Genomic DNA, 18580 nt, shown 5'->3' with positions numbered 1-18580 from the left:
GGGTTCCGGGAGTTTGACCCTTTGAGGACAAAAGTTTTGTAATTTCATTATCCATTTGCCTTTAATGTGAATGCTGGGTAGTCACCTGGAGGGTGTGAGGGTGAATAAATTGGGCTCCATAAGGAGATCTGCAAAGGACAGACAGTTCGCCATTGTTAATAATGTTATAGTGATTACATGTACCCTCTGTAAGCAGATATTTATTGAGAACGTTTTTCATTCAGTCATTCGTTCAGCCAACCAACCAACACATATTGATTCACTACCAGGTTCTGGGCGTGGTATTTATAACATAGGGAGTGTATTAGTTAGCTCAGGAGACGGTAACAAAGACATCAGGTTGGGTAGATAAACAGCAGAGATTTACTAGTATTTCTCACCCCTCTGGAGGCTAGAAGTCCAAGATTAAGGCGTTGGTGGGACGAGTTTCCCCGGAGATCTCTCTGGTTGGCTTGCAGATGGCCCTCTCGCTGTATCCTTCCATGACTGCTCTGTGAGTGTGTATCCTGTGTCTCTTCCTGTGTCCAAATTTTCTCTTCATATTAGGGCACCAGTCAGATTAGATCAGGATTCACCCTAGGGGCCTTATTTAGACTTAATCACCTCTATAAATACCCCTCTGTCCAAACACAATGACATTCTGAGGTACATGAATTTTGGGGGATGCAATTTAGTCCAGCAGAGAAGAAGGAGCTAGCACCCTTGACCTCAGGAGTTGGTCATGTAGTAAGGGAAACAGACAAATAAACAAGTGTAGAAATAAGTCCATAATCCATGATGCTATAGGACACAGAGGAAATCCAGGAGAGCCTGAGGGAGTTCAGGAGGCCCTCCAGGCAGCTTTTGTACAGGGATCATCCCTCAGACAAAGGTCCCAGAGAGGAAGACATTTCTAAGGCTTAGGATGACACCAAAGTTTTGCCACTGGCAAGTGTTTCAGCTAGAGCACATATTCTCAACATCAACCCCAAGGGGGTGAACACTGGTTCTTGGAAGGATGAAAAAAAATCATATGCTTTATTGCAGAGCAGGTCAGCGCTTGGAGTCGGTTATTTTGTAACTAAATTCCCACGAAGGAAAATGAATGTTTTTAAATGAACCTCTGCTGTCTTTTCCAAGTAAAAAATGTCCTGGTCTCAAGCTCTTCCCATTAAAATGCACAATTCATTCTTTCTTCAAGTTTAAGTAGTAATAATGCCAGGAAGCACATTACTTAGCAAATGACGAGTTCAAAATAGCAAATGTTATATAGTATATCTGTGATATTAAACTTTTATGAGGGTGAATTTAGGAAAAACGAAATTTCAGAAAGCTCCTTAGAAGGGCAATAGTGAACCAACAATGGTTGAAAAATATTGAGCTAGAGGGAGTGATAGAAGTTGAGGCAGGGCAGGTGTCAGAGACCAATTGATAAGAGCCATGCAAGAACTTGGATTTTATGTCTCGTCTGCCTTGAGCCTTGCTTCTGCACAGTGCAAGCATTCACAATCTGGAGGTATGATGTTTGCAGTGAAAGTGAATTTATGGATTGTGCTTTGCAAAGATTCCAGGAGGGGTGGGTTGTGAATCACACCGTCTGGTTCTAATCTCAGGCAGACCTTTCTCTCTGCTGGTGACGAATCGCTTTCATAGTGTCACTTCCTGCTGGGTGGCTGATATGTAATGTCACAGAGAGAGAAGTGGTAAAACACCTGTCCCGATCTGCCTCTAAAGTAATCTTATTTATGATTTAAAAAAAAAAGCATCCTTTGTTCAGTAGTCTGTAAGCAATCTCTTGGTTTAGACAGACTTCTGGGATTCTTTTATTATAGGGTGTGATAGAAGAGAAACAAATCCTGTTCAGTTTGAGTAGAAATTTAAGTCCATTTCTGTTTAAATTAAAACTTACTTCCCTAAATGCCAACTAGACTTTCTTTCACATTCATAGATGCTATGTCCTTCCTGCTTATTCTAGCCACTTCAGCCTATTGGATACCTTGATCTTTTGTCTTTGTGATACGCTTAGGAAAAATTTAAGCATGGAGACTGCAAATGAATGCAGTCCTAGCATAGAACCAAAGCAAAGATTTCTGCATTATGGTACTGTGTCTGATTTTTATTTTTGGCAAATTCTCACATATCTTTTTTTGCAAAAAAGTTCTTAATGGATGATGCCAATTAAAAAAAATCTGTTTACAAAGTAATTCACATTTGTAAAATTGAGATAATAATTTACAAAACAACTCTTGCAGCTCTTTTTGCCTTGGCTCCGGGACTTTTCCAGCAAGGTCAGGGGTGGCAATAAGCAAATGCAGACATTTCAGAATGAGTGGAAAAGCTAAATCCTGACATTATTTGCCTCCTTGACAACAGCCAGAGATACACATACACACAGTTGACCTTCATTTAATGTTGGCTCGGAGTCTTGTAACCAGTGGGGGCCTTTTAGGAGTCCTGCCTCTCAATTCCCATGACACTACTTTTGAAAAAGTTGGAGGTCAATTTCCATTGCTACTTTCTGAAACAGTTATATAAAGAAAAAAAAATCTCCCTCAAACAACCATGACCTTCCCAAATCACGTACTGCACAATTTGTAATCGTCCTTGAGATTTGGGCCAAAGGAAGGGCTTTTGGAATCTTCTGTTTGTGTTCGGGTTCCCTAGCAACAACATCTCTGAGAGAGATTGTACATACTTTCTAGGGGATTCCACAGTTTTTCGTACATTGAAAGAGAAACTACATTTTTTTTTCACAGTTTCAAATTTTGTAGCAACCAAAAATGACTAAACCTAGACAGAACAAACATGAGGTTCAATATAGAACATTCATTTTTTGTCCTCAGAGGTTTCTTTTTTTGAACATTTACTTAAATATTGCTATATTTGTCTCTACCATCGTGTTACCAAGGCCTCGTTTTATGTGTATGTCGCTGTGTGCTCAGAGGAACTGATGCCAGCCTTCAGTGGCAGTGACTCCCAAAACAAAGAAGGAACCTCTGGTACAGGAGAGTAATTCCATTCCAGAAAATTTAGTAGAATTTTATACTCTCTATATAAGTAATGACATTCGTCCCTGATTTTTTCTCCTTCTAGTTATACTTACAGACTACTTACAGGCTAAATAATACTGATTTGACCCCCGAAATATAATTTAAAATTTATTTTAAGATATTAGTTATAATAAAAACAAACCATGTTACCCTAGATAGAGTGAATGAAAATATTATTACTGGACCAAGCAATTATTTTTAAGATGTTGATATTATCATTTAAAACTGATGTTGTCACTTTACGATGTTGAGAATCATTTTAAAAATAACACTTGATATTCTCATTTTAAAAGATAATCCCATGTGCTGGGCCCTTTGGTTAGCGTTTTAAAAATATTACATGTTTCCTCCCAAAAATTCTCTGAAATAAGCATCATTATCCCTATCTTATGGATAAGAGAACTGAGGAAAGAGTTGTAAAGAAGTTAATTCACTTCCCCAAACTCACAAATCGAGTAAGTGACAAAACCAGGACCCAGAACCAAGTGTGTGTGTCCCACCCCACGGCTTGTGCTTTAGTAGCTGCACTCTGCCCGGAAGCAAGTAGTTTTCCCCACAACTCTCCATTGCCAAGGTTAAATGGTACCATAATGCAGAGCAGGTCAGCACTTGGAGTCGGTTATTTTGTAACTAAATTCCCATGAAGGAAAATGAATGTTTTTAAATGAACCTCTGCTGTCTTTTCCAAGTAAAAAATGTCCTGGTCTCAAGCTCTTCCCATTAAAATGCACAATTCATTCTTTCTTCAAGTTTAAGTAGTAATAATGCCAGGAAGCACATTACTTAGCAAATGACGAGTTCAAAATAGCAAATGTTTGTTCTTCACCACAACATCTGCTTTAAGTTCCTTCTTTTTTACAGCAGCATAGTATTCCATCGTGTAGATGTACCACAGTTTTCTAATCCATTCATCTACTGATGGGCACTTAGGCTGTTTCCAGATCTTAGCTATGGTGAATTGTGCTGCTATGAACATATGGGTGCATATATCCTTTCTGATTGGTGTTTTTGGTTTCTTGGGATATATTCCTAGAAGTGGGATCACAGGGTCAAATGGGAGTTCCATGTTTTGTTTTTTGAGGAAACTCCATACTGTCTTCCATAGTGGCTGCACCAGTCTGCATTCCCACCAGCAGTGCACGAGTGTTCCTTTTTCTCCACATCCTCTCCAGCACTTGTCGTTTGTTGATTTGTTGATGATAGCCATTCTGACAGGTGTGAGATGGTACCTCATTGTTGTTTTGATTTGCATCTCTCGGATGATTAGTGACTTTGAGCATGTTTTCATATGTCTCTTGGCTTTCTGAATGTCCTCTTTTGAAAGGTGTCTATTTAGATCCTTTGCCCATTTTTTGATTGGATTGTTTATCTTCTTTTTGTTAAGTTGTATGAGTTCCCTATAAATTTTGGAGATTGAGCTGATATAGACCCCAGAGATTGTTCATTACCACGGTTTAGTTACACAAACTAGTTTACCAGGGCAGTTATAAGAAAATGAGAAGTGAAAGGAGAGCTGCCCCCAAGACAGATCGGTTTGACTAGAGGTAAACAATGCGGATGGAGTGGCGCACTTGAGGATTTGGTTCATTTAGGAGCCCAGCCAGAGCTACACCTTGTAAGCTAAGGACTTTGGCTGGCTGGCTGCCTGCAGCATGTGCCCTGCGAGGGACCCTCATCCCTGGCATTACTATCACAGCAAACACTCTCCTGGCTCAGGCTTGGGCAGGGGCAGAGCATGGGTCAGAGAACATCACAACCACTGGCATGGTGCTGCCCGCATCTATCTGTTCATTTGTCATGTGGAGCAACCTCCCTGTGGAAAAATGGCTGGGAGGTGGGGAAAGGTGAGAAGAGGAATTTGGGGGTGAGGGGGTGGGGAGAAGGGGCGGTCAGTGATGCAGAGCCCTCGGTGGGGGGTGCTGGTGAGCCTTTTCCCACAAGAGCACTATGTATCAAAATAATTAAACTGAGAGAAAGCAGGATAGAATGAATAGTTTTAAGTAGAAGCATGGAGGTTGAACATGGAAAACACAGAAAGAGAACATATGTCCTTTGTCTTTGCCGGTTTGGGGATTTCATAAAGTAGCCTTAGGCCTGACTACTTACACTGACTAGGGGAAATTAGTCCAGTTGCCTTGGTCTCATTTCATTTCCTTGGAAGATCATATATGTATGTCGTTCAGAAATCTTTAATAATTTTAAAAATGTTTTAAGAAAGACTAATTGATTTGATTTCTCCTGAATTGTAAGCAAAGAATTTCTGCTGGGAAAGCATTTTTTAATTTGGTTGGAATGAGCAGGTTAGAAGAAAAAATATATAGTTAATCAAAATGAAAAGATGACGAGATTGACTATAATTTTCTGAGTGAAAATGAAAGATTTTTTATCCTTTAATATATAGGAAATTAAAATTTATATTTTATGAAAAGTCCTAAAATATGGTTCATTGTGTTCATTTCTCTTTAATGGTGTACTAAGGTGGAACACTTCAATATTGAGACTTAGGACATTTTAGAATGTCAGAAAGCTATGATAATCTTAACTTTGAATATTCATATGACATCTTATGTAGTAATTTAAAAGTCACTTTATAACTATGAACAGCATTGATGTTTAAGCTTCTTGTGTCTATTTAACAAGTCATTAACTATGGCCTATTCTTTCAGTCTTCTTAAAAAAATGTATTTGTCCCTGCCATTGAAAACAGATAACTCTACTCCAAGCATGTCAAACTCAAAGGCTAACACTGGCCAAATAAACAAGGTTTAAATTTATGTGAGCTGCAAAAAAACAAAAGCTTCAATCTTCATAGAAATGTAGGTTTATTTTGATGGAGACATGCTGAATACAAAGGGCTGAAATAAATGAGTAACCATTAACATAAAATAATAGAAAATTTTAATAAAAATTAATATTTTTTCTTGAACATTAACTTACTAGACATTGAGAAACTGCACAAATTAATAAGCGTAATGCAAATAAACCTATTTTTCTTGTGCTCTGAAAGCAAAATATTTCCTGTTGTGCACACCAAACAGGTCAGTACAAGATTAATGACGTGGTAATTGGCTGCTAAAATATTTGCTGCTAGTATTAGTGGAGAGAAATGGTGCGCCTGCGTGTAAGGTGCGTAAGGGAAATGAATGCAACACGATTATAGTAATCAGTCATTAGCGAACGTTGTAGTTCGTTATTAATAACTAGTGACCCAGTGCATGGATTCGTGCACATTGAAAGGAAATTAATTAGAAGGTGGCCAGTGGGACAGGATTGGGTGAGACCGGCCGGACATGGCCTGGAGCCAACCTCTTGGGGTCCCTCAGAAAATTAATTTTCAAATCCCTAAGATCATCTGAATTCTGGGGCTCCACCCTTGACTACGTCTTCAAAGAGGACCAGTGATCTGATTTTAGCCTTCTCTCTACAGAGAGTAGATACTTATCATTTGCCTTTCTCAGGAGAGGGGCATACACTTTTATACTATTGGGGAATTAACTGGAATTGCTGACTTTTTATGGCTCTTATACATGCCACAGTTACCTTCAGATAACTTTGGTCATTTTAAGAAGCTCACATTCTTCTTCACCTCCACACCCCACCCCCAACCTGAAAGTTTCTGTTCAAGATCACCTTAATCACATTATTTGCATACTAGAGGCCTGGTGCACAAAATTCTTGCACTGGGGTGGGGGTGGGGGGAGGGTAGCTCAGCCTGGTCTGCACTCTCTTGCAGTCCGGAAGCCTCTGGGGATGTCCAACTGATAGCCCACAGGGAGCAGGCCTAAGCTGGCAGTTGGACATCCTTAGCGCTGCCACGGAGGCGGGAGAGGCTTCCGCCACCACCACTGTGCTCACAACCTGTGAGCCTGGCTTCTGGCTGAGCGGTGCTCTCCCTGTGGGAGCGTACTGACCACCAAGGGGCAGCTCCTGCATTAAGTGTCTGCCCCCTGGTGGTCAGTGCGCATCATAGTGACTGGTCGTTCCACTTTTTGGTTGATTTGCATATTAGCCTTTTATTATATAGGATATCATTGTATCAGATGTGAGGCCTGTTTATTCTAGAAAATAGTTTAATTTTGCCTTGGTTTGGATCTTCCTCAAATTCTGAGCTTTTAGTTGCCATTTCACATCATATTTGTCCCACTAGAAGAGTCCTTATTGGCAACTTCTCCCTGTGACTCTACACCCTCCCCATGCTTCCTTTGTACCTTTCAGAGGGAAAGTGGACTAACCAGTGAGGACTCTCTTAAGGTATTGAAGAAGAGAAAGATTTTGTTTTTAAATTATAGAAAAACTACTAAAATATAAATCAGTCATTTTAATGAAGCATGTGAGCATCATAATGTAGTGTTTAAATTTTATGCTTTTGCTATACATAGGCTTTTCAACATTGACCACTAATTGCTCAGGCATTTTCCTCAAAAATTAGATGATGAGGATGTGAAAATGTCTTTTTGGGGGGCCATTCTTTATTCCTTTTCTTCTAGCCTAGGTGGGCCATGTCAGTTCCAAGCTGGCAGTCCTCTGGGTGTTATTGGTTTATGGAACATAGTTTGAGGAAAATGCCAGTGTAAAGAGGTGACTGCATTTGAGCAGTTATAGGGAAATAGGGAATGTACCTTTGAAACTCTGTGCCCCTGGTTCTGCTTAGCAATTTCATTGCCAGTTTGCTTTTTCTTGTTAAATTTATCTTTATTGTTGAAAGTATTACAGATGTCCCCTTTGTTTGTTTGCATTTTTTTTCCCATTGACCCCCTCCACCCTACACCCACCCCTCCCAGGCCTTCACCACTCTATTGTCTGTGTCCATGGGTGGTTTGTGTTTACTAAAGCTTTTTCATTTAAAAACAACCACCCCAAACTTCGAAGATAGAACATATATAGACTATGCTTAATTAAAAAACAACTTATGACTCATTGCTTGCTTTAGACCAAAAAGAAAAAAGAAAGTGTTAGCAAAGTCCTTTTAAGAAAAAGATTTAAATTATCTTCACTAGTAAACAGGTTTAGAAACAGCTTTTAACTCTTCTTTGGTATGAGTGCAGTACATCAGCATGCTTCCTGCTGATAAGGGAAGTGCTTCCTCTGATCTCCTGACTGGGAGTTTGGAGGAAACTAGGATCAAATAGATTATCAGTCACCAGTACTGTAAGTTTTATAAAGATTAACTAATTAAAACTGAAACACATATGATACTCTTTGGGACATTATTCCAGTTCAGCTGATGTCTAATGATGCCTCAAATTAAATGAACAATATCTTTGCTGTATTTGTTTTTTCAGGTTGCTATGGTGATGATTTCCTCAGTAGATGGACCAAACAGTAATAAGGGCAGTCAGTGTTCAGTGCTGCCATTCCAGTGCCCAATAAGGCATAGTGAGAGAACACAGAACTGGGAGTGGGGTGTTGAGGGTAGAGTGAGAAAGGATGGGGGCACTGGCCTTAAATCTGTCCTTCACTCTGGGAGCTTCAAATCCAGTGGCATTCCTGAATCTCCCTTTGCTCATCTCTAAAATGGGCCCACATCATAGAGTGGTTATGAATTTTCAATAAAATAATATGCTTGTTAAAAGCCCTTTGAAAAACTGAATTACCATGCAAATATGAACTACCTTTATTGTAGCTTAATGAATGATTGATTTTTTACATCTCAGTTATTTATGATGGCTCTTTAGCTGGTATGGTAATTTCTCTTCTAGCTCCAAGTATTTTTCTAATATCATCCCATATCTGGATAAACTTCTGTTAGATTACAACACATATAAAGGATCATCATATGCAAGGCACTTAGCTAAAAACCTTACTTTGGTTATTTCATTTAATCTATATAACAAACCAATGAGCTTAAATACTAATTCTATTACAAATAAAGAAGTTGAGAAATTTCTTTTATATTTTACTAGAGGCCCAGTGTGCGAATTCGTGCACCAGTGGGGTCCCTCAACCTGGCCTGCGGGAACCTGGGCCGAAACGGGCTCTCTGACATCCCCCAAGAGTTCCTGGATTGCGAGAGGGTGCAGGCCAGGCCGAGGAACCCCACCGGTGCATGATCAGGGCTGGGGAGGGACACGGGAGGTTGGCCAGTCAGAGAGGGACCGCGGGAGGGCTCCAGGGCAGGTCCGGCCCATCTTGCTCAGTCCTGGTCGGCCAGACCCCAGCAGCAAGCTAGCATACTGGTCAGAGAGTCTGCCCCCTAGTGGTCAGTGCACATCATAGTGACTGGTCGACCAGTTGACTGTCTGCCCCCTGGTGATCAGTGCACGTCATAGCGAGTGGTTGAGCGGCCTTAGCATATTATGCTTTGATTGGTTGAACGGACGACCGTACACTTAGCATATTAGGCTTTTATTATATGACATGATGAGGAAGAGGATATTGGGAGTCTAAACATCTCCTGTTTTATTTCCTGATACCTATTGGTTGATATAACTTCTTTCATCTACAGCTTTGTCTCTCCTCCGTCTCTTTCCTACCCTTCTGACCCCCTAGTCATCCACCCGAAATCACAGACGTGACTGACAGTGTCATGATTTTTAAAAATTACTGCATACTTGCTAACCTGTGTTTTCTCAGGAGTTTCACTTGTTTTAATATTTGCAAATATGTTTGTACTATTATTTTTTCCTCTAAATGAAATGCAGATACCTGAGATTTTTCCAGAAGCCTTATTGCTTCCATCCCCAAAATGGGCAGGTGGACTTAGAAACAGATTGTCTTCTGTGACTCATATAGGAGAGAGTGCATTTAACAAAAGGTTTCCCTTTGAGGGGTACACTGAGGGAAATAGTGCAGTGAACAAAACACTTTCCCCCCTTCTAGGCCCCGAATAAATTTAAATTTAATAGGAAAGTAAATTAGGATACTTGTTTATGCAGAAAGTTTTTAGTATTAGACATTAGCAACCCTGATAACAAATACATAGGTAAAACAGCTTACCAAATAAGTTTTTTTAATTCCACAATCTTTATTAAAAAAACAAAAACAAATCTTGTTTTTACCACAGGTAATAGAGAAACAGTAAATCAAATTAAATGAACAGCTTTGCTACCCATTCTGAACAAGAAATTGTTGATGAGGCAGAATTAATCATTTAGCTTTGGGAGTCTTGATTCATTTCAGCATTTAGAACACATTTCTCTTCTTCAGAATTACACACAATAGGTTTTTTGAATTATTTCAGTATTTCTTTTGCTGACAATGGGATAGTACGTGTTGATACATGTTCTAAATCACATTTTCTATATTGTAATTGACTCCCTTTTCTGCAGCTAATGAAATGGAAAAAAATGCACCACTACAATTCAAAAGACTCACATTACACATTAAAAACTCTACTATCTATTGTGAATTATAATTGTTAATTGCTTTCATTTATAATTAAAAAGTTCAATTTTTGTGAATTTATGATTTTTTTTTATTTTTATCCATAATTATACAATTCCAAATTCATGTTCTAATGTTTTACTGTTAGCCTAATGATAGCTTGAGCTTATAAAACAAAGTATCAAGTAATTTATTACGTATTTAATTTTTTTATTAACAGACATTTTCTTAGTTTTGTTGTGAATATGTATTCCCTTGTCACTAAAAAAAAAGCATAGGAAAAACAGACGTTCTTTTTTTTCAGTTTTTAAAATATATACTTTTGTCATATTTTCTTTTGCCTGAGACCAAGTACACAATGTCAAAGTGTCCCAAAATCTAGAGAAAAGTGATGATACTCAAGAGAGTGAGCCATAACTGACTGAATGCTGATCAAAAATCTCTCACCTATGGACTAGAAATTAGTATCAAAGAGAATCCTGCTAACTTGTACTACCAAAACTAACAAATTTAAAAATATCTGTTAGCACCTCAATATGATGATTTTTTTAATTCTTATTTGTAGCTTATCACCAATTAACATGTGAAGAATAAAGTATAATTCACTGATTGCTTTTTTTAAAATAAATACTTATTGAAATTACTCTTTGAAAACTGAAGAAAAAGCAAAAAGAATTTAATGACTCGCAGGAGGGCATGTGGCAATAGCAGTTTTTATGTCTATAACTGCATTTTTAAAAATAGACATTAAGTACACCTGGCTTCTACAGCAGAACTGTTCTATGGCATATGCTCAATATATATTTATTGAATGGATGCACGAATGGGAATTAGAAATTTATTGTTATCTCTTTCAAGATTTAAATATTCAAAGACAGAGTTTCTACCATAATTATCAGAATTAACTCTATTTTCCAGTACTTTATAGTTTTTACAATATAGAATCACTAAATTAATTTATACTATTTTGCATTCAATGTGAACTTTTGAATCCAAGTTGTTACCTTCTGATGTGTTAAACCTCAGAGGTAGTGAGAGCAGGAAGTAAAAGTAGAAAGCTTCAAAGAGTTTTCAAACTCCAACTGTTTTTCTCTTCTTCTCACAACCACACAATATTTTTCACCAATAGGGTATCACTTTTAATAGTATTGGAATTTCTCTTTAGAAGACACACGTAAGCACTATTAATGAGAAGAGAACATGAGAAACCTAAAAGTAATATTTTCTTACGTTTTTATAAACCTTGTTTATATTTGTTTAAATCTTAGGAAAAGTACATGGTGGTTCTTAAGAGCTGTCAGTGGGTAAATCAAATAAGTACTATAATTTTTCAAAGCATTAATGAATGCCAAGAATCTGATATTATCATTCCAGTGACTAATAAAAGGGTATTGGCATCCTGTTATTTGCAAAGGAATTTACAAGGAAACCTAAAACAATTGGAAAAGACAATGGAAAATGTTGTACAGATTTTTAGACAAATCAACTAAATAAAAAAAAATGAATTAGATTGTCTGGTGAACTGAAGCTAATAAAAACTCAGAGATGAGATATCCAAGCTTTCATTTCCCTGTTCTCTTTTATAGTATTTAGCTACAGAGTTATTTTTCTCCAAAGATTTTTCCATTGAATTATTTAATATGGTATAACTGATATGAAGAACTAGAGGAGCTGAAATGTACGTTAAAAAATATTGGGGTAACAGAATGGCATTGCTTACCTATAATGTAATTTAGTAAAAGGTATTTCATGTTAAGATGATTTATATGGGCCACAGCATTGGAAAACTTTAGAGAGTATCCTTTGATGAAATATTCTGTGACTGGTGCCCTCTAGACTTGTGCAGTGGTACTGACCATATATACAATCTGCTGATTTTGGCTTCAGGAATATTTTCCATGGGTTGTCATAGTAGAAAAAATATTTTCTAATCTTTCATGGCATTTATTTTTTTAAACATTCATGGTAGTATATAAATAATGTCCACATATCTAATTTTAAGCAGCTTTTTTGCAGGATTTTAACCCGAAATAAAGTAAGATGTTTATAAGCCATAGAAAAGATACTGCTCTGTGCAAAAAATTTAAAGTCTGAAAAAAGGAAGTTTTCAAATGGAAGCAGGAGACTAGCAACTCAAGATGGTAACATGTTGAGCTGGAATCAGATTTCTTTATTGCATCAAGAGTCTTCTTAGAATTCTGTTATTTTTAGTTAAGTGGAGATTCTATGTAGAGAATATATATTTTTGAACTTTTTAAAAACTTCTTTTTTTAACTCATCATACAGGGTGAATTGGCATAGGGTGATAGTAGACCTGACCTTAGCTTTAGTGTCTTACATTTTCAGTCACAACAGTTAAGTTTCTTTCATGTGAAAATGCACACATATTCATAATGGAATGAGGAAACACTATTACAGTGGGGCCTTGACTTACAAGTTTAATTCGTTCCGTGATGGAGCTCGTAACTCAAATTACTCGTATGTCAAATCAAAAAGTGAACGAGTGAGACACGTGATGCTGGGCTGATGTTGTGGCGTTCACTGTGACATTCGGTGCGCCAACTAGCGGAGGGGTATCTGAAGCTGGCTCGTAACCTGAATTTTAGCTCGCAACCTAAAGCAAAAAATTGGCTGAGAGATGGCTCGTATCTCGAAAAACTCGTTAGTCGGGACACTTGTAAGTCAAGGCCCCACTGTATTTTTATTTTTTAAAAATCTTTACTGTTGAAAGTAGTACGTAATGCCCTCTCCCCCCACCCCCAACCCCCCATTGACCTCTTCTAGCCCACCAAAGGAGGCATTATTATTTTTAAACATGAAAAAGCCTTGATGAAGAGTAAGAGAAGGTATTTGAAAGAATTTACCAATCAATAAAGAATATTTGAAAAAACAGAAAAGGAGGCCCAGATATGTTAGCAAAGCAAATAATATTTTTTAATCACTAAAACTTGCTATTAGAAAACAAGATAATCTCTCCTTTTTTCTAATTTTCTCTTTAAAATTTGAGCCTTCCTTAAATTTTATTTCTTCCATAAGTTTTCTCTCCCTCTCCGTTCTGAAAGTTCTGTCTGAATCCTACACACTGAGTCTGTAGAATGTAGGAATTAAGCGCTCTGACAGAACCAAATCACCTGCGTCGTGTCCTGGCCCCACCACCTACAAGCCTGATGACCCTGGGCAAGCCACTTGACCTCTGTTTGCATTGATTCGCTCATTTGAGAAAAGCAGATACTAATAGTACCTGCTTCATATGGTTATTAGGAGAAGTAAAATGGAAAACACTTGTAAAACACATCTAAGCACTCAGTAAGTGGTGACAAGTTTTTACTGTGTACCAAATTAATTATTTGTTGTAATGATTTGCCTTAATCACTTTTTTATGTATATAAACATTCATAAAACATAGGCTGCAGTCTTCTTTTGTGCTTGTTTTATATATTGGTTTTTGTTTGGTTCTTTGGTTTTTAGATATAAATTGCCTGGGTCAGGGCCTGTATAATTTTTTAATAGAATTAATTTTTTAGAAGAGTTTTAGGTTCATTGCAAAATTGAATGGAAGGTAAAGCTCCCATATACGCCCATTCCCATACATGCACAGCCTCCGCCATGATCAACATTGCCCACCAGAGTGGGCCATTTGTTACAGTTGATGACCCCACATTAACATCCTCATCCCTGGAGTCCATAGGGTTCACTCTATGGGTTCTACATTCTATGGGTTTTGTAATATATTTGGAACCATACCTTTTTAGATTGGTTTCTTTCTCTTATTAATATGCATTTACAATTCTAGATCTTAGGTCTGAAAAGCACTTAGAAATAATGTATTAAATACAGGAAACTAAAGACTCAGACATAGTGTTTACTGTCCATTATCCTTTTTTAAAAATTCTTTATTGTTTAAAGTATTACATATAGTAGTAGATATGTCTCCTTTTTCTCCCATTGACCTCTCCCTGGCCACCCCCGACTCCCCCACACATGCCCTCACCCCCTAGCATCTGTGTCCATTGGTTATGCTTATATGCATGCATACAAGTCCTTTGGTTGATCTCTTATCCCCTCTCCCTCCCTTGTCTTCCCTCTGAAGTTTGACGGTCTGTTCCATGCTTCTCTGTCTCTGGATCTGTTTTTGTTCATCAGTTGATGTTGCTCATTATATTCCACAAATGAGTGAGATCATGTGATATTTATCTTTCTCCAACTGGGTTATTTCGCTTAGCATAATGCTCTCCATATCCATCCAAGCTGTTGCGAATGGTAAGAGTTCTTTTTTTGTTACAGCAGCATAGTATTCAATTGCGTAGCTGTACCACGTTTTTCTAATCCACTCATCTGCTGATGAGCACTTAGGCTGTTTCCAAATCTTAGCTATTGTAAATTGTGCTGCTATGAACATAGGGGTGCATATGTCCTTTCTGATTGGTGTTTCTGATTTTGGGGGATATATTCCTAGAAGTGGGATTACTGGGTCAAATGGGAGTTCCATTTTTAATTTTTTGAGGAAACTCCATACTGTTTTCCACAGTGGCTGCACCAGTCTGCATTCTCACTAGCAGTGCATGAGGGTTCCTTTTTTCCCCTGCATCCTTTCCAGCACTTATCATTAGTTGATTTGTTGATGATAGCCATTCTGACAGGTGTGAGGTGGCATCTCATTGTCATTTTTATTTGCATCTCTCAGATGATTAGTGACTTTGAGCATGTTTTCATATGTCTCTTGGCTTTCTGTATGTCCTCTTTCGAAAATTGTCTATTTAGGTCCTTTGCCCATTTTTTTATTGGATTGTTTATCTTCCTTTTGTTAAGATGTATGAGCTCCTTGTAAATTTTGGAGAATAGGCCCTTATTGGATATAACATTGGCAAATATGTTCTACCATGCAGTGGTCTTTCTTGTTGTTTTGTTGATGGTTTCTTTTGCTTCCATTGTACTTCCTTCTTTGAAATTCTTACCTACATATAATGAAAAAAAATCTAAAAATTAGAATGACATTTTGAAAATATTACCAAAGGTTTAATGTGATGAGAATAAGGACTGAAAATTATTGCAAAATAATATAATCATGTTTTTTAAAAAGAATAAATGTAATAACCTGTAGCCATGATTTTTCCTCATTGTTTTATAGCTGCTTAATTATAGCTTTATTGTAACTTTATGATTTTTCTCTTAAGATAGTTATCTGCATTTTCAATTACCTTTTGATTAGTTGGATTGTTAAATTCTTCCCAATGGCCAGAGCTCACTTGGAACTGACTGAGCCTTGCTGTTTTAACAGGTTGTGGTGCGGAGTTGTCTGGGGCCATGGGCTCCTTCAGCAGCCCCGGATACCCGAACACGTACCCCCCCAGCAAGGAGTGTATATGGTACATTCACACTGCTCCTGGGAGTAGCATTCAGCTCACCATCCACGACTTTGATGTGGAGTATCATGAAAGCTGCGGGTTTGACGTCCTGGAGGTAGGAATTTACATTGTTTTTCAGCACATTCCAAAATCTGGGGTGAATTGGAAATCACTGCAAAAATCCCTACATTCTTTCCAGTATTCCGATCAGTGTTCTATTAGAAATTTTGATGACATTTGCAGACACATGGGATTAACATCTCAGTTTGGCTTTCTCTAAAAGAAGTGCCCGAAGGACGTGGTGGCCGGCAGCTTCCAGGAGTCGATGCCAGGAAGCAGGCGTGAAGGGAGCAGGTGAGGGAGGGTGCAGGACGAAGAGCCAGTGAAGGGAGGCTCTGTGAGCAACCTGGGCTTCATCCTGCTGGGACCCTCTGAGCTCCAGTGAGGACTACTCTTCAGAATCATCCCTCTCAGGACACCAGGCTGAAGCATTGGTCCTGCAGTCCCACCCCCACTGATGGAGGAAGTACTTGGCATTGTTAGTGCCCCACACTTGCAGCCTGGGAAAGGCACTGGGGAGGCAGAGTGCGTGCAGGGAAGGCCGTGGGCTGCGGGCACTGGGGTGGGGCAGGGCAGTAAGCAGAGGAGTTGTCCACCGTACCTGCAGCTGCAACCTGAGGGGGTTCACGTGGGGCCAGGTGCGAAGCACATCTGCTGCAGAGGTTTTTAACAAAATGGTCACTTAGACAGTTTGAGGCATTTTCCAACATTACTGCAAAGGGTTTATCTCAGATAATTACAATGGCCTTTGAGAATCTATTACAATCAGCTTTTTATTGCAGGAATCTAGTCATTAGGGGATTATACATAGGGTAGACATCCTGAACTTTGACCTACCTGCAAAATTTAAGGTTTCTAAGTATGCACAGAACTATCACCATAGGAAAAGGGATGCTATTGCACGTGACAGTCACGACAAGTGTTTCTCTCTATATATCTGGTAGAACTTAGACACCATGAGGGCTGGGTATTGGGTCTGCTTTTGTTTTGTTTTACTGCTATTTCCCTAGGGCCACAGATTGCTTGTCAAATAGCAAACACTCTATATGTATTTAATGAATGAAAACACAAATGTGTCTATGATTGACACACCATAATAGCACACATTTATGGTGGTTTACAAAGGGATTTTGACATCCATTTCCCCCACTTAAATGTTCAATACTCCTGTGAGTTAAGGGGGGGGATTTTGTCCCCATTTTACCATTGTCAAACAGAGGCTCAGAAAGGTTGATGGGTTTTCCCATGACTACGAGGATGGTGAGTGGAAGGGCTATTGTTATCGGAAGGTTGCACAGGTAAAATTCCTCTGTTGCTACTGAGATTGGGGTATCCCTTTTCCCACTGGGAGCTTGGGGGCTGCTTCTTTCGATATCTTAAGCAAAAGAATTTTCTAAGACTCCCACAGGAGAATGAGATGGGGTAGAAAGGTTTATTCATGTGAAATTACATCCTTTGGGTAGCAAAGTCTCATATCCCTTAAATCAGTCCTGGAAAATGTGTAGCCAGGGCTTCAGCAGAGCTAGAAGCAGAGTCAGTGCCCAGAATTTCTGTTTCATGGTGGCATTGAGTCTGGTACAACATCAGGCTAGTCCCAGCCCATCAGTCCCTTGTGTGGTCCACATGGCCCTGAGCCATGTGGGCAGATGCGGGGGAGTGTGCCCCATGCCACAGGAGAGCCAGGAGCTCAAGAGGACCAAGAGCACCAAGAAGGAGCACTTCCTTTGTTCAGGAGTTTAAATATCAAATCTTCCTGTGCTTGCAGTGCCCATGCCTACATGCCTATTCTGGGCAACGCCCTATTGCTAGGTATGAGTGACAGGCAAGCACCTTCCCACATCACCCAGACCCTACTGGGCATGCGTCCATTGTCCAGTCCCTTTCCCCTGCAATATGCAGGAATCAGACCTGGAGAGTGTTAACCTGCAGCTTTCTAGCAAAGCTGTACAAATGTCATGCCTTTAGTATCTGGCCTTCCCTTTACTCCTTTCCTGTTATTAATTAATAGCCAGGTTATTAGAACAGTATTACTATGAACTGAATGCATCCACCACTCAGCACTTCATGTAAGTCGGTATGAAAAGATAGAGGTGGACAGTATGCCAGATATTGAAATGAGTGGCAGGTATTTCAAGGAATCTTTAACACTTAAAAACTTTAATTACAAAACAGATTCTTTCCTTGAAAAGAAATGGGGTTCTCGAGTCATGCCCTCACTGAGTGGTTGCAGTCACTAGGAACTGCATTTAGCAGCTCAAGTATCTATAAAGGAGGATACGCTGCAGGGAATGAAATCAGAGACAGAGCTGGTAAGTCCTTGGGCGAACCCATCCCCTCATCATCATGTAAGTTCTGTTGCCAAGTCATGACTCCATCTCAGAAGACCTGTTTTTTGGAAGGAGAGAACAAGGTGGCAACCGAAATTCACACTTAAAGTACGAAGTGCGACTAACACTCAAATGTGGACTCTTCAGATGGTCCCTCTTGCTAGCAAGGGTATTTCTCAGTTGCATAAAACCCTGGACACTTACAAAGGGCTGGCAGCAGACTTTTCCACAATGTGAAATGTTCCAAAACCTTCATGTTCATATCCACAGCGTAGTTGGCAAATGTAAATAGGTTCATTGTGCTTTGGGCTTTGTCACACCCATTACGTGAGAAAGCAGACGGGCTGCTCCCTGCAAGCTGCCTGGGAACAGAAGGACAAAGCAGGGTCTGCAGGCGGCAGCACTCAAGCTGGGCACTTACTGTGACTGCACAGGAAGGGCCGTGAGAAGTGGCTGCAGTCTGCTTAGGGCTTATGTTTTTAGGACAAAGTAGTCT

At 39.1% G+C, this 18580-nt stretch overlaps 1 protein-coding gene across 1 annotated transcript in view; it reads left to right on the top strand.

Moving 5' to 3' along the window:
- Nucleotides 1–18580, top strand: part of LOC102243297 (cubilin) — a gene marked incomplete at its 3' end in the record, with an annotated part of 182298 nt that overhangs the window by 110781 nt on the left and 52937 nt on the right. Inside the window, exon 29 of the mRNA XM_005856727.2 lies at nucleotides 15631–15812. Coding sequence (XP_005856789.1) covers nucleotides 15631–15812 — 182 coding nt within the window. The remainder of the gene's footprint in view (nucleotides 1–15630; nucleotides 15813–18580) is intronic.

This window comes from Myotis brandtii, unplaced genomic scaffold (genome assembly GCF_000412655.1).
Source record: "Myotis brandtii unplaced genomic scaffold, ASM41265v1 scaffold1042, whole genome shotgun sequence".
Classification (NCBI taxonomy): Eukaryota; Metazoa; Chordata; class Mammalia; order Chiroptera; family Vespertilionidae; genus Myotis; species Myotis brandtii.
Note: the sequence above shows the minus strand (reverse complement) of the source record. Positions and strands in the feature narration are given on the sequence as shown.